We start from the raw sequence: 20,934 nt of genomic DNA, 5'->3' as shown, positions 1-20,934 counted from the left end.
ACCCAGTTTAAAATATAATCTCTCTTCAAATTATTAACTATTTTCAGTTTTTGTCTGGAAGAGTGTAGTGTAGTAGTGTACATTAGTACATTTGCCACTTCTGTTTCTACATTAATATAAATTTTCTTTGTGCAATAATGAGTCTTTTTTACTTTTTTCAGGCGCACCAATGTAAAAAATGCATTCAATCAAGCAAAGAATGCCAAATTGTTGGCCACAAAGTTTCTTTCACATTGCTTATAAAAAAAAAGTTTCTTTCACATGTATAAAAATTCAGACCACAATCATTGGATATTATCCAAAATGGACCATAAAATACACAAAGTCAAAACTAGACTGCACATGAAAGGCCAACACAATTTCTCTACCATTATACAAATGATTCTCCTTCTCTTGCTTCCTCTCATTTCATAGTCCTTACCTAATTTGGTGATTATCTTTAATTTGGTGATTCTCTTTAATCTTGGTTTGATAGCATCTCAACCTACCATAACCACCCAATCAATATAATTTAAATAATCAACAGTAAATCTTCTGCACTGGATTACCCACAAAAAACAAAAGCTGGGGTCTAATTATTAAATTAGAAAGATAAGAGACTGGATTACCAGCACAAAAAATAAAAACTGGGGTGTAAATGTGTAATTATTAAATTAGAAAGATAGAGTGGGTAATCATTATTGTCTGATTTATCGATTCTAGTACAATCTTGTTTTGCAGTGTAACTTTTTTTTTTATTTCCTTTCGATAATAACAATTAATTAATGTCAAAAAGTCAAAAACAAGGTTTGAAATTTTCTCATCAAACGACAAACACCATGTGCATAGGTTTATTAAGGCAGAACTTTCTGACTCAGAATCTTTTAATTTTATTGGTATTATTATATTTTATTTTGTATTTCTTTAAGCTGTATTTTACTATTTTATAAGTTTTATTTATGTTGGTGAATGAGAGAGAGAATATATTGGAGGCCCCAACTTTCATATATTTAATTTAATTATATGTTGGCGGATTCATTTCATATTTTCATTACAACTTTTAAAGTGTAGGAATGATTTGTATTTCTTAGCCTTATGTAGTTATGTGTGATATTGGGAAAAAAAGAAAATTTTCAAACTTTCTAATAAGTAATAACAGTTTAATACTTGTAATCGTGATTATTCTCATGGTTAATTCAAAATTGAATCCGTCATTAGAGAAATGGTTATGAAGTAGCAGAGCAGGGTTCTCAAAGTAGCAGAGTTTGTTCCTGATTAGTTGCGAAACAATATTTTAATTTAAAGTTGGAATATAATTCAGTTTTTAATATTGAGAACTGTAAAAGACCAAATGTATCTAGCTTATCAAAAGAATAAAAAAAAAATTTATAAAAACTGTATCTACAAGCAATATAGCCAGCAAAGCAAAGGAAATTGACCAGAAACAGCTGACATTCACATAATTTTTTTTCTTCTTAATTTAAGCAAGAGTAAACTTGTACATTTTGCACATTTGCTGTAGTGAAAAGCACATACAGGAGAGGCGGCACTTGTCAGATTGGTTTTATGGTTTTTGTTTATAGGTTTAGCTCTGTATAAAGGAATCAGCATCAGATTTTAATTCTCTCCCTCCAGATAAGGTCTCACAATTCACAAACACCTTCACGGTATGGAAGCTTCACTTCTTGTCTTTCGATTATACCCTTTTTTAGCGAATACTATATTTTGTGAGTAGTGTTTTTTTAATCTCTTTCTTTGCTTTTGTTTCAGTAAACATAGATTGGGGATATTGGGTTTGTTTTGTTTGGGTTGATTTGTTGATTTACGGGGGACATCATGGCTAAAGTTTGGAATTTTTTATGAATTTGTTAATGGGTATTTGTTAGATTTTGATTTAGACTTAGGGTCTGGAAGATCGTTGTTTGACAGGTCGCTTGACGATTTTCTTTCTCTTTTTTGGATATCAATTCTTGAAACAGGGCTGAAGGATCTCCAGTGGATATGAACATCTCTCTCTAATTTTGGACCTCAAATTCAGAGATCTGGATAATTTCATGGTTGGTCGTTCTTAGATTTTGATATCGATTGCAACCTGAAGTCCAAAGAGTTGCAGAATTGTGTGCAAGTTGGGGAAATTTGATGCTGAAAATGGAGGGACTAGAGATTTCCAATGATGAGTCTTATGTGAAACTCTTGAGGGAAGATGATGAGGAAGACTTTCGAAGTTGTTGTGAAGATGACGATGATGAGCAAGTTTGGAAAGACAACGAAGTATTGGCAAAGGAAGAGCAGCTGGATAATCTAGATGAATTTTCGGTCAAGATGTATTTCAAGGGCATTTCAATTGCCAAGGCTGAAGATTCCTGCTCTGGGTTCTCCGGGATTGGGGTGGTTATTGAAAGGTCAGCGGACTTTCCTACTATTCAGGTGCAAAAGGAGCTTCAATTCTATGTTGAGGAATCTGTGGCGGACTATTTAGCTTTGATGGATGGACTGGCAGAGGCCGTGCGGAGCAAAATCCGTTGTGTGTATGCTTTCACTGATTCTGAGTTGTTATATGATCAGGTTAACTTCCCATCTCAAGATTTAAGTTCTTTTGTACTTTTGGATTTAGATTTGGTACTGATTTTAAATATTTGAATATGAGATTTTAGTGGTCACAGATATTCAAGAAAGACCTTTGTGATGCAAGTTTTTCCAAGTATATCTAATTCTCAAAATTCAAGACTTACTTTGCTCTAGTATTGCTGTATCAAAGTTTAGAATAGGAAGGCCATAGTTATGATAGTTGGTCTCCAGGTACTAATATATTTAATAGGTACAACAACAGAGGTAATTTAATGGGCATCCTTGTATCACAAAGGCCTGATAATATCATGTTTCACTGACTATGAGGAAAAAGTTGAAGGGAGTCTGTTTTTGTTCCCATCTGAAAATGGAAGTTAGAAATATTCTAATTATATGAATTCTTGAAACTTTGCTTCATCCAATAGTTTTAGAGGACTACCGTTTCAATCTCTTTGTGTTATCTGGCAAACTATTTGTATATGTTTATTTCTTAGAACTTAGCAGTTATGTTTTTCAAAGGTCTACTTCTTTACTGTTTACAGGAAGAAGAATGACTATTCTTTCTGTCGTGTTATATAATTTATCCTTGAAAACAATAATGCTATTGCCTGTTTAATAACTTAGAAACTTGGGTTATTTTAAATCTTTGATTTTGAGCTTATAAAATCTTAAAATCTCTACCCCATTAATTTTATGATGCAGTTTGTTTACATCTTTGAGCATCAGTTTTTGAGTTTTTCTTTTGCTTATGATATCATAACACCAATAATCTATTTTGGTTGTGTAACATTTTAGTGTCTTGGCAACATGAAATTTGACAGATTGCCCATGAGAAAAAATTAGAGATTCCGATTCTGGTAGCACTCAGGCAAAGGATTTTGGAACATGCAAATAACCTGGATGTTTTTGTGCTAAAGCTTGTTCCCAGTGCTAAGCTCGAGATACCATTGCAATTAGCAAAAGTAGCAGTTGGGCTTGTCTCCTCTCCTTCCAAGGGAAATAAAGTACTGGAAAACTGTTCCATTTGCTGTGAAGACAAACCATCATCAATGATGATTACGATGAAGTGTTCCCACGAATTCTGTTCTCATTGTATGAGGACCTATGTTGATGGAAAAGTACAATCATCTCAAGTACCTGTTAGATGCCCTCAGTTGGGATGCAAATATTACATATCGACTGGTGAATGCAGATTGTTTCTTCCTCACGTTTCTTATGAATATTTTGAGAAGGCCCTTGAAGAAGCAGATGTTCTTCACTCGGATAAAATGTACTGTCCATTTCCAAGTTGCTCTGTGCTCTTTGATCCCAATGAATGTTTGTCTGCCAGGGCGAGCTCATCAAGTCAGTCGGATAACAGCTGTGTTGAGTGCCCCGTTTGTCAGAGGTTTATCTGTGTGGAATGTGGGGTTCCTTGGCATTCTTCAATGAGTTGTGAAGAGTACCAGTGCCTCCCATTGGAGGAGAGAGATGCTGCAGACATTACTTTGCATCGCCTGGCACAAAATCAGAGGTGGAGGCGTTGCCAACAGTGCCGTAGGATGATCGAGCTCGCTCAAGGTTGCTACCACATGACCTGCTTGTAAGATTTTTCTTCTCTCTTTTGGTACATATTGCCATGCATTAGAATAAGGCCATTGAATGCATCAGGAATTGGGCTCCCCACTGTGTTATCTTGAAGATATATAATTCCACTCATCGCATCCCAGTAAATGTTGCGTGGCTACCCTTATTTATGATTTTTTGCTTTCCTTGCGTAATTATTAATTTCAAAATTTATGTCAATTTATCACTTCAGAATGTGCGACCGTAGGTCAAAATCGAGATAAATCTCGGAATACTTGATTAGCATATGGTAATGACCTATTTAAATAATTACATATGAGGCCTAAATGTTTAGTCATTTGCATATGTTATTTGTTAGAATACCTTTATGATACCATTGTTTGTTTGCGGCTCTTATAAACCTAAACAGGATGTGTGCACCACTGCACCCTCATGTGACAAATAATACATAGTTTCCTAGAGGATTAAAAATGAGGTTGGGGATTTTAGGAAACGGTAGAGAAGCCTTGTTATGCTAGACAGATTTGCAGTTTACACCATACGGGTGCTTTTGGCTAGCCTTCCCAAATAAGAATTGTGGAGATTTAGAGTTGAGAATTATGGGAATGAATTAGGGCTATGTGTAGCTTTAGGAATAGGGTAATACTTGGATTATAGCAAGGTGGAAAAGGGAGTAGTTAGAGTAAGATTTAGGTGGTTGATTAAGGATATAAACATGGTACATCATCGACGACAGTTATTCAAATGTAACTAAAGCATTTGGGTGAACTGCCATAGAGAAGTCAATTGAAATCATACACACAGAAATGCAAAAGAAGGGAAAATATCATTTGGCTAGAGACAGTAAGAACTAAGAACATGTCTATTGTAAACGGGCCTGAACAGAAGTGGGATAGTGTTTTAGAAGGCCTCCAGCTATCTGGGAGTTCCTGTAGTAGCATATAAACTTTTCGTAGTTTTGAGTTGATTTTAACCGAAGTGAATCTCCGTGACATTGATGTCTCAAAAGAGATGTGGGTGAAAGGTTTATCAACCTCATTCTTTCTGTGTGGTATCTTCTACTAGATATGATTAGCCTTTAGCCAGATTATTATGAGCAATTTTAACTTTTAACAAGCTGGATAAATTGCTGTTTCTGTATCGTGTTCCACTTTCTTATTTGGGCGCTCTCTCTCACTGTGCCACTACACTCCTATCCCCCATTTGAGATTTTATTTATCTAAAATTCCTGGTAATCTCATATTGAAACCACTTTTGAAATTATGAAAGAATGAAATGATTCAGATATGCACTGGAATAAGTTTCCTCATTGTTGCCCTTTTAGCAAAATCTATTGTTGGGGTTATCTATGTTTCCTTTTTATCTTAATCCGAGGACATCTTGTCCTTGCTATTTGTATCGGAGGTGGACCTTTATTTCGCTTGCATGCTTTTGTCCACCATTCTCCGGTCCATGGCCTGATGTTCTTAAATTAAATTCCATGTCTTCAATTCTTACAGGTGTAGGCATGAGTTCTGTTATTCATGCGGTGCTGAATACAGGAATGGCCAACAGACTTGTCAGTGTGCCTTTTGGGATGATAACAATTCCGAGGACTTGGTTTCTCACTCAGTTCAAGAATCAGAACAATGGGCATGGGAGGCTTTCAATTCACTCCCTATGATCATGGATGGATACTCAGACCAAGAGAAGTCACAACTGGCACTTATCCAGAGATTCCTCTCTGGGGGTTTCAGTCTGAGTGACCATAATCCGTGCCAGTCTCCACCTCGTTGTACAGACTCATACGTGGATACCATGAAGGATCTTCATCAGCTCCCATGGCTCGAGAGGTTCGTTTCTGTTATAAGTGACAATTACTACGAAGACTTCATCCAGTGAAGCAAATATACGAGTATGCAGAACTTGGGTAACTAGTTATTTGGCTTTCCTTTCCAGCAGCTGCATGTGACGGAGGTAGAAGTGTTTCTCACACTCACCACTTCGTTATCATTTACTTGGGAATGTGCAAACTTGCACTTCTATTCCATGTACTCTTAATTACTGCACACTACATATATGCCCTGAACTCAGGTCATATGACTGAGAGAAGTGAAATACATTCTTCTTAAGAGAGAAGGGTTGAATAGATAGAAAAAGCAATTGATTATGAAGTCAATTAAAGGAGATTAAGGGAAACAAATCTTGTCATTTTATTTATGCTTTGTTTGTACTTGCTCTTACGACCTCTATTGTCCTTTTCTTCTTGTTCTTGGGTGTGTAGAGTTGGCTTATTGACCTTCTATTTTGAAACATCATTTAGATAGATGTTTCCTTTAACCAATACTTTTTTTAACGGATGACATACCACCGGACTTCCCTATTTTGAATAGTCAAGTTGAGCATAAACTCAGGCTGAACATGATGCGCACGCAACTGCTTATAGATAAGTTGGGTTGTGGTCTAGCACGAAACCTAATGGAGATAAATCCCACCAGGGATCGTACCATGAAACCGATAACCAATTGGGTTATCCCAGTTTGGTTTCCTTTAAACGACACATTTTCTGATGATTTTGGAATTTAATTCTCACACATTCGGCTGCCCTTTTCGGTTGCATTCAATTCGATATCGTAGCCAAGAGAAGAGAGGCAATCATGTGGTTGTATTGATGCTCAACTCAACTCAATGAGGCATCCAGTTCTAGTGCAAGTTTCTTACCAAGATTTAGTCTCATTGACACTAATTATTTACAAAAACAAATTCTGTCCATCTCAAAGCACAACTTTCTCAATGGTCTCTTTCTTTGTCCAGCTTTTCACTACTACAACATAAAATTATTCTCATATGAGCTTACCTACTACCAATTACATGCCTTTTGGCACTAGAAGTTCCTCACATGGGCTTACCTACTATCATTTTTGGATTGGAGATGTTGAATTTGGAGGGTATAAGCAAGAAGCAACTTGACTCAGCATCCAAGTTTCTTAAAGTATGGACCAACAAAAGTCTATTTGTGGCCCCACAGATAGTCCTAGTCCCACAATATGGGAACTTAATTCCTTGGTTGTTATGTAGGGTTAATCTTAGGCTTATATGTGGACTCGATCTTAGGGATTGACTTTTAATTGCAAGTGAAGAAGAGAAGCCAGCAAGATCCTATTGTGGCGATATGTTCGTAACTAAAAATAACATTTACCCGTCATATGGCATGACGGAAACCTAGCTGCTAGCCCAAGGCTTTCCAATTGAGCTTGCAAACACGTAGGCCTATGTAAGGCGACTTGATTTTGAAGTGAGAAAGGCCCACTCTTTAATCTGCTAGCTTTTCAAATTGGGCCAAGCCCAATTTGTCATCTCCCCTTATGTGAGTCTTGACGTCAAGCCCAATCCAAACTGTTTTGCTTTTGAGAGTTCAAATCACATAGTTAAAAAAAAAAAAGAGGACTTTTGGTGATTGTTGAGTCTAGGGCATCATTCAACACCTTTGATCATGAATTTTAAAATACAAAATTTTCAGTTGGCACTTTTAAATTAATACCCTTTTTTTTAGTAATTGAGAATAGTAACATACAAAAGTGTCATTTGGATATCTGGGTGCACATAAATTTCACATCTAACGACAATGTAAATTGAGTTAAAATACAATGTGTGGCCACAAATGTATAAATCCCCCGAAATTCACATGCATTAAAAATCAGATAAATTCATATATTTTGTAGACCTCATCTTTCTTAACAAACACGCCCTTGTCTGCTTTAAAAAATCAGAACATTTATTTTTTGAAAGAAAAGACATATAAGACTTTGTTTGGTCTTACGTACCAATCCAACAATTAATAAAAGTGACGCCACCATTTGCGTAAGCAGAGCCCAGCTACGGCCGTCGACGCCAGCACCACCGTCACTAAAACGACTACATCATCTTCCTAACGACTTTCCTTGCCCTTTCGGACCCGTGCTTCATAATTCACAAAATCAATTAATTACCCAAAAAAGATCTCTCTCTCTCTCTCTCTCTCTCTCTCTGTGTTTGTGTGCTTGGTGGGTGTGTCTGTGACTTTGATTGCGAAAACTGAAGTTTCGTTATTACGAATTCGGGACGTCCTCTTCTCATGATTGCAGGCCGTACAACCTTTTATTTGGCTTCTGCTTGACATGCCCTTCTTTTCTCATGCGGCGTTAGATCCGATCCGTTGCTGTGTTTCCGGTGGATTTGGGTGTTACTGCAATAACAAGTTATTGGTTCTTCTGTGGTTCGTGTATTGATTTTCTGGGTTGGTACTGTTTTTTGGTATTACTGTTATTATGCTGCTTAGATTCTCATGGAAATTCAGGCAGTTGCATTTCTTGGCCTTGCTCCATCATTTCTTTGGTTCTTCTACTGCTATAGGAGAAATAATGGTGAAAATTGATTCATCTTGCAGCTCTTCGTTTATAGATTCCTTGCTCTGACTCTGCCATACTTTTTCAATAGTAACCGATAATCTTCTTTAAGGGGACTCCTTATTGGAGTTGTGTATTATCGTCCTGTATACTTCATTTCTGATACCCAAGTGTTTGAGTTATGAATAATCTTCGTTAGTAGAAGAACTTTTTATTTTTCAGTGTTACCGATCACACTGTTCTATTCTAAACAAAATCAGATTGTCCTTCCCCGATTCAGTTTGTTTGATATGTATAATAGTACATATTTTCAATGTTAGTTTCCTTCCTTTAGGTCCTTCTGATTTTCCTATTGTTAGGATGCTTGTATACGTAGCTCTCAACTCTTGATACTATTATGTATATGCGGGATATATGATACTGAAGTTTTTGGGAGTAGACATGGCTATTTCATCTGAACCATCATCCTCTTTGAGCTTTACAAGTTCAACATCATCCTCTTTTACCTTAGAACTAATATTACTTTTTACAGTAAAGGATATCTGAGGACCATAGAAAAGGATGTTATTAACTGCCCTGGTGTAGAGTGGTTCATAAGAACTAAATGTGCAATATGATTGATTATGAATCTTTCATTAGTACTGTGGAAGGCCATTTTTCTGTGTACATTGTGGTTGGAAGAAGCAAAGGGTCTTGGGCCTATTCTCTCATGTGTCAAACTGCATCATAAATTTGCATTATACCAAGAAAAGGCATTACTAATTAGATGCTACATGTATTTACAGAGACGCCTTCTTAACTTTGTTGGAAAGGCTCTGGTGGATGATGTTATCCCAATTCTTTTGGTTGCTTTCCATTGTCAATCAAGTCAGCTTCGTACTCAGTGTGTTGATAGAGTAGCAAGATCAAATCTTGATATCATCTCCATTGAGAAAGAGCTTCCTTATGAAGTTGTGGAAGAAATCAAACTGATTCGCCGCAACTCGGTATCTGCAGAACAAAATACAGAAGCTGTTGACCCCTTGCATGAAAAGAGAATTAGGAAAATACACAAGGCGTTAGACTCGGATGATGTTGAACTTGTAAAGCTCCTTCTTACTGAGTCTGATGTAACTTTAGATGATGCCAATGCTCTCCATTATGCTGCTGCATACTGTGACCCCAAAATTGTAACGGAGGTGCTCAGCCTGGGTTTGGCTGATGTCAACTTTCGCAATTCTCGAGGTTATACAGTTCTCCATGTTGCTGCAATGCGTAGAGAGCCATCAGTGATTGTGTCCCTTTTGAACAAAGGGGCTTCTGCTGTAGAATCAACATCAGATGGGCAAAGCGCTGTTAGCATTTGCCGAAGGTTAACAAGGCCAAAAGATTATCATGCAAAAACAGCACAGGGTCAGGAAGCAAATAAAGACAGGCTATGTATTGATGTTTTAGAGAGAGAAATCCGGAGAAATCCATTGGCTGGGGATGTAACTATCGATTCCCAAATAGGGGACGAGGATCTGCACGTGAAGCTTTTTTACCTAGAAAATAGAGGTATAATATGCTGAACATTATTTGGGCTTGATCTCAATGGAATTTCACATTTGCAAATGCCAAGTCTCCCATTATGAAATTAATTTGTAATTTGAATGTGCCTTGGCCTACTGTTTAGTTGTGGTTCTTATTGATTCTGATACGTATCTTTTATGCCTTATTTAGAATGGTTGGATGATATTTGTGTTGTTCTTTACAGTGGCATTTGCACGATTATTTTTCCCTGCTGAAGCCAAGGTGGCCATGGACATTGCAAATGCTGAGACAACCTCTGAGTTTGTCGATCTTGCTTCATCAAAAGGTTCAAGAGGGGAGTTAAGGGAGGTCGACCTAAATGAGACCCCTATAATGCGCAACAAAAGACTTCTAACTCGCTTGATAGCCCTCATGAAAACAGGTAATACCTTTTCTCTGATCTTGATTACAAGGTAGATTTTCTCAAAAAATTTTGTGGTGTGTAGATAAGTCATTTTTACCATATTCCTCTCTTAATAGGTTAAAATGATTTATATCCTCAAATGACTGACTTTTCATTGTTACCATTACTCTCTATTAACCTATCTTGTTGCCATGATGGCAGTGGAGACGGGTCGGCGCTATTTCCCTAATTGCTCAGAGGTGCTTGATAAATTCATAGAGGATGACCTTCCTGACCTGTTTCACCTCGAAAAGGGCACCACAGATGAGCAGCATATCAAGAAGTCATGCTTCATGGAGCTTAAGGATGATGTCCAAAAGGCTTTTGATAAGGACAAGGCTGAAATTAGACGCACTGGGTTGTCGCCCTCTTCATCATCTTCTTCTTTAAAAGATGGTCTCACCAAAAAGTTTCGGAAATTGTGAAGTTTTGTAAACTATGTCTATGCCTGGCATTTAGTTCAAATTTTTTGGTGTAGAAATCCTCTCTGACAGTCTGCCTGCTCTACTCCGCTCTTCTGGACAGCTTTATTGTGGACGGAAGTCCCTTTGTAAACTATGTGGAAGTTGTAGCGAGGAGCTCTTAATGCTTTGAGAATTATAGGATATCAGATGATAGCCGTAAAGGACATTGACAAAGTCAAGTTGCAAGTTGTTCATTCACATTTCATATTTTTGTACCTCATTCCACTGTGAATTGGAAGTAATTATGCAACATATTGACAAGTTGGATTTCTGCATGGTCATACTATTACCAAATTATGCACATTTTCTTACTGAGTTAACTTGGATAACCATTCTGGGGGTAGCCAATTCGATACAACCATTGAAGGAACGAGCTTTTCATTTTTATCTTGGGCTCTATGTTGCCTAATTTGGTCTGAAAGTGGCTGCCGGATTTGCTGCTGGAAAATGACGCGCAAACATTGCAGGTCAAATCGGAATCTTTTCTGCTTGAGTACTAAAACGGAAGATGGTTCCTTTACTGGAGTGAAGGAATCTTGAACAGGACCTAAAAGAGGAGGAATTAATTACTGGAGAGATTTAGCTTGAATTTTAGTCCCAAAAAAGTGGGTTGCTTTATTCCCTAATCGTTCAATAGGACCACAGCATATCCAAGGGGAGGCATAATGTGCATCAGTAACCGGCGACTGATTGCAACACTTATGAGCCAGTGTTTTTTTTTTAAAAAAAAGTAGAACCAACCTAGGGAGATAACGCAAGGTAACAATAGAACAAGCAAGTATGAGCAAGGCCATTTCTCAAATTAACACCTATGAGATTGAACTCACGACCTCTCGTTTGCGCTAAGAGTTATCACGATCAAGTTCACCATCTCATCCAACTACTCGTTGTTCAGATTCCTCTATAGTAGATACTTATGAGGGGAATGCCACACAATTTGCATTGCTGAACAATCAACGTAAAACAAACTAACTAACGGCACTATTTCAAAATAGTAATAAGTCTGCGAGCACAGCTCATTCTCATCTCAAGAACAATGTTTGAATGTTTAGTTGAACTCTTGAAAGATTATTCCAAGCGACAAGCAAATACTGTCTTTTGCTGATAGCAATTGTTAAACAAACAAACTGATGACATTTTCAAGATGCCTGAACTCTTTTTTTAGTCTGATCACAAGTGCTCAATACATCTTTAAACTTCTACAAGACACCATTTCCCAATCAGAGTTGGGGGGCCATACAAAACTCAGAACCATACACCTTTCTCTCTGAATAGACACAGCATCATGCATATGGATATCAAACAGTTCTAAATAATCTCTTTCGAGCTTACAAGGATCAAGTAGCATAAAGGATAAAATCGCTGAACCAAATAAGCGTGATAAGAAAATACATAGGAAAGAGATCAATCAAGATTAATGCACGAACTGCATGAGAGTCCTACGCATAAAAAGAGAAAAAAGAAGAGAAAATCATTGTAACTAACATAACAAGTAGTTTTAAAATTCTCGATATTCATTGATGTAGCCGAACTCGTGGAAGTAAAAATTACATCCCCTAGGCTTTGCCCAAAAGTGACTCCAGATTGTAGGAGTCAGACAGGAGCAAACTATAAGCTTGATGTGAAGGCTCCGCAAAACAAAACAAAAACAAATACTCTCTTTCCATGTCTAAAGCAGACTCTATCAAAAACTTCCCCAACCATAAGTTCATTTTCGACACATTAGAAACATCATAACACGTGTTAGTATGGAAAAATATATATATACTTTAGATACCTTAGTACTGCAAGCTCAGCAAGTAATAAACACAACCTTTATAAGAAATAATGATGAAGTTCAGTTTAGCCATTAAAGAATTGATCACAAGAAGAACACATAATTTCATATTGTTAGAAAATTAAATTAATTGCAAATAAATGTGCAAAAAATGGACTAGTAGAACCACATCTATATAATACGAGGATAGATTAGCCTTAGCTTGCAGTTGATGATTTCTTCAAGCTTTCCCACATGGCTGGGCCTTCTGGATGTACATTTACAAAATATTTTACAAACCGTGCATCTGAACATGCGAGAAGGGTGCTCAAGGATAACATGGGCTTTGCTACACCTCTCTCCCTTAGCCAAACATACATTGAAAACCTATGCTTAATCCTCTCTAGATCATAACATAAGTAGGCTGGAAAAGCCACCACAGACTCAAGTGGGTAATTTAAACATTTTGTTAAGCAATCAATCTTCTTCTCCACTACTTCTTTGCTCTGGTTAAGAACCATTGGAGCCTGTTTAATTATGCTAGACACAACATTGAAGTCCAAACCGGCTTGAACCAAGTAATCAAACCTCTCCTGTAACTGATCAGCTCTGCCTCTGAACTGTTTTAAAGCTTTCATCATCTCATCCGAATTCTCGACATACCCCAATCTCAACAAAAAATCTGTTTTTTCCATACGCTTTCTTGGATCTTGGGAGCCTACCTGCTCATTTCTTTTGACTTTTGATTTAGACGCTAAACTGAACAGCTTCAATGAGTCTCCCTTTATAATTTCGCATAAACCATCTTTCCCAACTTTCAGTTCTTTACAAACAGTTTTTGGTCCTTTCAAGGAACACGAAAACACAAGTTCTGTATGGATTGATACAATGCTTGCAACGTCTTCTGCTGTCATTCCAATGTAAAACAGGAAATATATTGCATGCAAAAGATTTTTGGCAAATCTTTCCAGCAATAGTTTTGGGTTTTGTATGAATAAAGAATAAACTTCATCCATTTTGAGACCCAACTTGACCAGCCGGCCAAACAATATATAAATCTTCTTCCCCGAACCTTCAAACACTAGTGCCGGGTTGTTTTTAAGCAAATCAAGTAACTGATCTTCACGGTAACCAACTTTCTCAAGGAAATCCAGGGTATCAAGAATTCTCCTCCAATTATATGTGCATTTACCAGTTAAATATCCCCCAATCCAGTCATTTCTCAACTTTAATTTCTTCAAAATTTCAAGAACTTGAACAAAATTAGTGTCGATACCACCAACCAAAACTGATGGACAACAACTGACCAGCTTTATAACTGTGCTTTTGCTTAAGTCCAAATTTTCATAACTCTGAAGTTTCAAAGCCAGAACCCCATAATCATGTCCAAAGATCTCTTTTGCTTCCTTGTACATCCTACCAATTCTACCACGAGGAATCCCATAATTGCATAAAATATGAACATTCTCAAGCATAAGGTGATCATCATTCAAATACATCAAGTTCCGTGGAAGAAGAGAAGGGAGCTCAGATGGGCTCAAACCCAAACTCTCAAAGAACGGCTCAAACTCATTGATAGGATTGTACCTTAAAAATTTGGTTAAGGATCTTACAACATCTTTCTCACTGTCAATCTTGGATAGCAAGTCTTGAATGAAACGAGGGGAGTTCTTGCTGATATGCTCAGCATCAGTGAAACTATAGCTCCTAGTACAATGCAGGTAATCAAAGAGCACATCTTGAGCCTCAGTTTTAGCAACCCGAGATACACGGCTAGCAAAAAGTGGACTTGGTGGCCGAGTTGACTTAAAGCATGAGATTTTTGAATCAAGGGTATGTCCTGTGCCGCCAAAGCCTCGAACTTGAAGGGAAACTGGATATAGGTTTTGCATATCACGGGCCCTTAGGTAAATAACAGGAGATACAACAACAAGATGGTGGAGTTGTGTAATCATTTCATAGAATCTCGAGACCCTTTTGTGGATTCTGGTTATTATCATGGCAACCAAAGAGAGAGATGAACTGGGTAATTTCAGCTAATAACATTTATCGGACAGAGTGAGAAGTTACATAATCCTACTCGAAAGCAATTTTCAGTTTAGAAAAATCGTGGGTAAATCAAATATATGCAGAGACAGCTAATGAAATCAAACACAGCGTGAGCTGAAAAATGAGAAGTGGCGGAGCATATCACCTGGAATTTGGACAATCACAACCAATTCAGGAACTGAACTAATGGAGTCTCGCGAGTTTTGGGAGCATCTGAAGTACACAGCCAGGGACTGATTGGAAAAGGTTGAATTTTTTCTGAGAATTTTGAGAAACACAAAACAATGAATGGCCAAAACACCAAAACCCAACGGAAAGAAAGGTTTTTGAGACCGAGGCAGCGTGTGGCGTTTCTGGAGGAGGGAGATAGAAGAGGATGGGCCTACTTGAAACATGAAGGCTGCGCTTATACCTTGCCTCGGCAGGTTAAGAGAAGGGGATTAGGGGTTTTTAACTATTTTTACATGCCAAACATGCCCTAAGCGAATATGTAAAAAAAAAAGAAAAGAAATTGCTCCAAGTGAATATAAATAGAGATGCTTAGGTTGACGATTGGTTGGGTTTTTGTGTGCATAAAATTCAATTTCAAATAGACTTATTTCTCAATAGTATTTAAAAAAAAACTTTTTCTTCTGCACGTTTAGTTTATAAAGTGGGAACATTTTTTTTTTATAATCTTGATATTTAACTATTTAGCTAATTCACCAAACAAACAAAAAGTGTTAATGAAATTGCATAATTTGCATTATCATTTGCCAATCTCTCATGGAGACCCAAATCATCCAACCATTAAGGGAGCAGGGAGATTCACAATTTAGCATTAGTCTAATGGTTATATTGTCGGGTATAGAGGTAACAGATCTCTTAGGTCGAGCATTTTAGCCAATAAAAAATAATTCTTTGGGATTTATACGTTTTGTAAGCGAAGTGTCAATAACACGAGCTACTTCTTGAGAAGGGTTAAGAGTCTCATTTTATACCTCAGCCCACTCTTATTTGCACACTAAATTTTTTTTCTCAACTAAATTAGTCATCCCTTGTGTCCAGCGTGAACATTCCGAGTTTAAAATTGGCCAAAGAGCTATTAAGTGGCCTTTGGGTTGCGTTAATAAAAAGAAACTCGCCAACCAAACGTAAAAGAAACGGCACACGGCACACGGCACACGGCACACGGCACACGGCACACGGCACACGTAATGCACTGCTCTCTCACTAACACTCTCTCTCCCCCTTACTGTATTCAGTTACAGATTCCTATCTAGCCGTGTATTTCATGATGCTTACGTTTCGATTAACTTCTCTATTGGTGTCTCCTTAAATACCCCTTCGGTCATTGTCAGTTTTCTATTGATTCTCAACCTTCGCTGTATCTGGTTTTTATTGATTGGATTTACCTTATTTGCTCCGAATACCCAAATCGAGTAATTGTATTGATTGCGGTTCTATATCTCCTTATTAAGTGTTCTCCATTACTCCTAATCCTAAATACCCACTAGCTATTTGCTCTTGATTTGGGGATTTAGAGTGGTGCATTTTGCATCCATTTGCGCGTATTCACCTCTGCTTTCCCGGAGAACCGGTCAGTCGTTGCCCTTGTTTAGAGGGGTTTTTGTGATTTCTGTGTCACGATGTGGGCATTGACGCTTAAGGTAAGCTATTCGATTAGATTTTTGAAAGTTCTTTACTTTATACACATTCGTGCCTTCTATTATAATTTGGGGTGTAGTGTGTGTGTTGATTTATTTACGTTTGATGGGGTGCATTTTAATATTTTTTGTTTATTTTGGTTTTTGGCAATTGCATACAGATAATCATTTGGTTCTCCTGTTAGGAGTTGGACATTTTTTTGTCAGTTGCAAAGGATTTCCACCGTAGTGCTTCTTTAGTTTTGTGCTGCTAGCTGCAGTTAACTAATTGTAGCTTGATCTTACTTCCCACGGTTCTTTATTGGGGATCTGATCTCATTAATATAGTTTGATCATATGCTTTTCTTGTGATGTAATGGAAGCATTTGTTAGGAACATATGTCGTTCTCCTCCTGAGAGGGATTCATAAACTTTTTGCTGTTACTAAGAAAACTCACTGAAGGTTGAGGAAGCTCTGCAAAAACTGTTGGTTCTTTGCCGGACCGATTTCTTGATTCTCGCTTTGCATTTTTGATTGCTGTTAGCTTTGTGCTACTTTGGCATGATTGGGTGTAGCTTTCTGCCCCCGTGCTGGTCATGCACAAGTAAGCAGATTTCTCGGAAAGAAAACTTTGCCAGTGACAACTATCACAGTGGTCATTTTTGCATGTCATTCACCTCTTTGGTTTTACCAATCATTTTGCCAAAGTTTTTCTCTTTTTGATAGTCCCACATTCTATACTGCATTTCATTGCGCAGCGCACCACAGACCTATAGAATATCCCCTTTAATTTCAAGTGTACTGTTCAAAAACTTGTCTTTTGTGGCATTAAGGTGTCTTTTTTTTTCTTGTCACTAACTTCCAGTTCTTATTTTGAAGGCTATGGAAAGAGCAAAATGAAGAGGTGAAAAGAGGAGTACTGAACGAAAATTGAGATATGCTGTTTGTGGTGTAACAATTACATTAGGATGTCAGTTCCCCAAAAGACTGTTGTGGCTTTCAAGTCTTACCAAAATCAGGCTGAGGTGCTGGTTAAGAAATACTTATTTGCAGATCCTTTCATTCCATACACTTCAATCCTTGGTGGCTTACTTGCTTGCAAAGTGGTATAGTATATCTTTCCTCTTTGATATTTGAATTATATGTGTTGTATTATTGGCTGGACTAAGCTATTTTCGCTTTTATTTGTTATTGTTGGGTATCTTATCATGCATGTATATCTCGTCGTGCATGTGTATCATGTATCAGCCTAAACAGGCTTATTGCTGCTTTTCTCTTATTTTCATGAGGATTCCTCACTCTTGCAGGTCTATGATCTCACACAGTTAATCAGCACATTCTACTTCAAGACTTATTCTAGTCTCACAAAAATCCAGCGAATTGAGTGGAACAATCGGTGTGTGTGTGTTCCAGTTTTTGTCTTTCTTTTTCAATTCTTTTCTCTTCTAAAATCTCTGTGCATATCATTTTGTTGAACCATCTAACTTTGGCAGCAGAAATGCACATCTTATTTTCTTACTGCAATTTCCATATCTATGTCAACAATTGATCAATGCCTTAATCTTTGGCAGTGGTATATCTACAGCTCACGCGATTTTCATTACAACCATGTCCTTGTACTTCGTGTTCTGGTCAGATCTCTTTTCTGACAGACAGCATTTTGGTCTTGTTACCTTCCGAAGTTCACCTCTCTCGGCTTTTGGCTTGGGGGTAGGTGTTTGTTACACTTTTCTTTCTTTTTTTTTTCCTCACTCCTGTTTTTATCTTTAATATCTGGCTTACTTGTGTTACTTTTGGCTTGGATAGGTGTTACATTTCTTTTCTTTTTTGTTCATCTCTCAATTTTTATCTTTGAGAAACAAAATTTTTCAGGGGAACAGCAGCTTCCTCATCAACATAATAGCTATGCATAAGAAATCAAGGCAATCAACATTTTACTTCCTGTATGTTATATGTTGGTAGGAGCGTAATAGGCTAGACTTCCTCATCTCTGGCTTTTGTGATGCTGTTTCTACTTCCTATTGACTGTTGCATCATCCTTTCTTTGTGTTAATCTATATTACTTGTTCGAAAGAAGTGCTTATGGTGAAGTTTGTATAATTTTTACAGGTTTCGGTGGGGTACTTCTTTGCAGATCTTGGAGTGATTTTTTGGCTATATCCTTCCTTGGGTGGAATGGAGTATGTAAGTCTGTCCTCTGAAACGGGAGGCAATAAGAATCGCATAATTTAGCCCTTTATTTTGAAAATAAGTTGTATAAAACTATTTCCTGACATTATCTTTTGTAAAAGTATGCTATTTTTGTATTATGGAAATCTTAAAGCATAGTTGGCTGTAAAAAAACTTTACAGGAAATGTGTACATAAAGCCCCAGTTTTAAGCTGGCATTTGCCTTGTCAAAGACTTGAAGTTCTACTTGGTTTCAGGTCATCCATCACTCTCTTTCCGGAATATCTGTAGCATATTCTATGTTTTCTGGAGAAGGGCAGCTTTACACATATATGGTCCTCATCTCTGAGGTGACAACCCCAGTGATAAATATGAGATGGTAAGTATTTCACGAAATCTATTTGGGGCTTGAGGTTCTGATTTAATACATCTCTTGGTTCTCATGTAGGTATCTTGATACTGCTGGTATGAAGAGGTCCAATGCATATCTCATTAATGGTGTTTTGATATTTTTTCTTTGGCTGGTAAGTTTGAGTCCTATAGATTTTTATCGGAACACGGTTAAAGTGATGTTCCTCCTCCCCTCTCTCTAGGTCTATTGAAGAAAGAAAATCATTTGTGATGATCGTTCATATTTGTCATAAATCATTAGTTGATACTTTTCAGCTTTGAAAAACAGAGTACTTTTCTCATGTTTTAGAAACAACTTTGAATTCTTGGCTACTTTTGGGATGATTTGAGTACCAAAAACACTATGTTTCTGTTTTGAATACGGAATTATACTCTTTAAGTTCTAACTTATTACATTTATAATTGATTCTTACTGAATAAATAATTACAATGCAGATTGCAAGAATCCTGCTCTTCCTTTACTTGTTTAACCATGTCTACCGGCACTATGATCAGGTGATTCCGACTCCCTAATAATGTGTCTTTTCTGAGTTTGATTCCTGAAAATAGGCACTACTGGCACTATTACATTATTCGATGTGATTGAAGACTGATTTGTACAAAATTTAACTAGTCTTGTTTTCCCCACTCGGGTACATTTCATGATGTGTTTTGCAAGATTTTCTAAACTCTTCCATCTTCTTTTAATATGTTATTTTCCTTTTCCTGCAAGGATTTTACATTTTGGTGATGTTTTACCAACTTCTTCCGAGGACTCATCGTAATGTGCCTTTATATTATTGATACAACAGACTGACCAGGAGAGTTTTGTGTGATTGGATTTGCAGGTCATGCAGTTGCACATCATGGGTTATCTCTTGGTTTTTGTGGTTCCTACAGCACTAGCTATTCTGAACTTAATGTGGTTTGGGAGGATTTTGAAGGGCTTAAAGAAAACACTGGCGAAGAAGCAGTGATGCACATGAAACAGACAAGGTGGCAATTAACATTTCCCTCTAATACTGGATACAAGTTTCCATTTCATCCTCCCCTTCCGCTCACTCTATAAACAATAGAATGACAAAAAGAAGAAACTGTCAGTGATATGATTTGTAGAGGAATCTGCTGATGTATATGATCCACTTAACTCGAAATTTCAGCATCAAATTTTATCCTACTCTTGCACAGAGTTTCTTACAATCATATAAAAGGTACTCTCTCTGTGGGCTTGTGTTCATTTTATGTTCTGGTGATTTCTGCAGTGGATATGGTGTCCGATTAGAATATATGTCAAGGTGGGGCAGTCATATTTGATGCCATAAAACTTTCTCTCTGTTGCAATTTTTTCACAGTGACTTGGTGTTCATGGAGGCAGCAGCAATTGCGGCTGATTTTTTCCTCTTAATAATATGTGGGATCAACTATAGCAGAAGTTGTCTGCACATTGCCATTGCCATAGGAGGGCATTAAGAACATATATGTTTTACAGATCAAACGTTGAAAAATCATCAAACCGTGTGGAAAAGACGCAGGGCAGTACATTAATCTTTGAAGGTTGTGATAGATATTTATCTATCTAAATATCAATTATCAGCCAATATCCCAACTACCATCGGAGACCAGAAAGATCTGTTAAATCTTTCGTTAGCATGTAATTAATAAGTTAGAAAGGCCTCATCCCTGAGTCATATGGTGACTTGATAAGCTTGGAAATATTGGGACCTGTCCAATAACAGCCTCTCTGGAGTCACGGCAAAGAGTTGACCAGTGTTGTAGATTTGGATCCCACCCATCACCGTCTCATTAGTTATTTCGGTGGGATCAGGTTAGATGATATTTCGCCCAAGCCCAACTTAGTTCTGCATACATTACCCCATCAAACAACCATTCAAAATCAATAGCCACATCACCACCTACTAAAATACAAGTTTTTCAATTGTTGGGCCCATTAGACTCATTTTGTAATCCATTCAAAATCGATAGCCACATCACCACCTACTAAAATACAAGTTTTTCAATTGTTGGGCCTATTAGACTCATTTTGTAATC

The 20,934-nt window shown here is 37.3% G+C and overlaps 4 protein-coding genes across 5 annotated transcripts; 3 read left to right on the top strand and 1 right to left on the bottom strand.

Moving 5' to 3' along the window:
* Positions 1-1,450: 1,450 nt before the first annotated feature.
* On the top strand, positions 1,451-6,338 carry LOC119989098 (probable E3 ubiquitin-protein ligase ARI11). The gene is made up of 4 exons (XM_038834404.1): positions 1,451-1,646; positions 1,959-2,544; positions 3,369-4,129; positions 5,613-6,338. The coding sequence occupies exons 2-4, from the start codon at positions 2,119-2,121 to the stop codon at positions 5,992-5,994; spliced, it is 1,569 nt and encodes a 522-aa protein (XP_038690332.1). The 5' UTR covers positions 1,451-1,646; positions 1,959-2,118; the 3' UTR covers positions 5,995-6,338.
* A 2,677-nt stretch (positions 6,339-9,015) lies between these two features.
* On the top strand, positions 9,016-11,170 carry LOC119989418 (BTB/POZ domain and ankyrin repeat-containing protein NPR1-like). The gene is made up of 3 exons (XM_038834924.1): positions 9,016-10,013; positions 10,213-10,410; positions 10,594-11,170. Exons 1-3 carry the CDS (start codon positions 9,101-9,103, stop codon positions 10,854-10,856), a joined length of 1,374 nt encoding a protein of 457 aa, XP_038690852.1. The 5' UTR covers positions 9,016-9,100; the 3' UTR covers positions 10,857-11,170.
* A 1,659-nt stretch (positions 11,171-12,829) lies between these two features.
* LOC119988239 (transcription termination factor MTEF18, mitochondrial) lies at positions 12,830-15,167 on the bottom strand. The gene is made up of 2 exons (XM_038833207.1): positions 14,846-15,167; positions 12,830-14,637 (listed from the first exon to the last, which is right to left on the bottom strand). The coding sequence occupies exon 2, from the start codon at positions 14,604-14,606 to the stop codon at positions 12,870-12,872; it is 1,737 nt and encodes a 578-aa protein (XP_038689135.1). The 5' UTR covers positions 14,607-14,637; positions 14,846-15,167; the 3' UTR covers positions 12,830-12,869.
* A 707-nt stretch (positions 15,168-15,874) lies between these two features.
* Positions 15,875-20,209, top strand: LOC119988236 (TLC domain-containing protein 4-A-like). 2 transcript variants are annotated; one of them, XM_038833205.1, is made up of 9 exons: positions 15,875-16,349; positions 17,206-17,432; positions 17,634-17,722; positions 17,898-18,036; positions 18,436-18,510; positions 18,753-18,874; positions 18,944-19,019; positions 19,342-19,401; positions 19,734-20,209. In XM_038833205.1, exons 2-9 carry the CDS (start codon positions 17,295-17,297, stop codon positions 19,860-19,862), a joined length of 828 nt encoding a protein of 275 aa, XP_038689133.1. In that variant the 5' UTR covers positions 15,875-16,349; positions 17,206-17,294; the 3' UTR covers positions 19,863-20,209. The 2 variants fall into 2 exon arrangements, with proteins under 2 accessions (XP_038689133.1, XP_038689134.1); XM_038833206.1 differs by lacking the exon at positions 15,875-16,349 and adding an exon at positions 16,528-16,930.
* Positions 20,210-20,934: the final 725 nt, after the last annotated feature.

Source organism: Tripterygium wilfordii, chromosome 21 (genome assembly GCF_013401445.1).
Source record: "Tripterygium wilfordii isolate XIE 37 chromosome 21, ASM1340144v1, whole genome shotgun sequence".
NCBI lineage: Eukaryota > Viridiplantae > Streptophyta > Magnoliopsida > Celastrales > Celastraceae > Tripterygium > Tripterygium wilfordii.
Note: the sequence above shows the minus strand (reverse complement) of the source record. Positions and strands in the feature narration are given on the sequence as shown.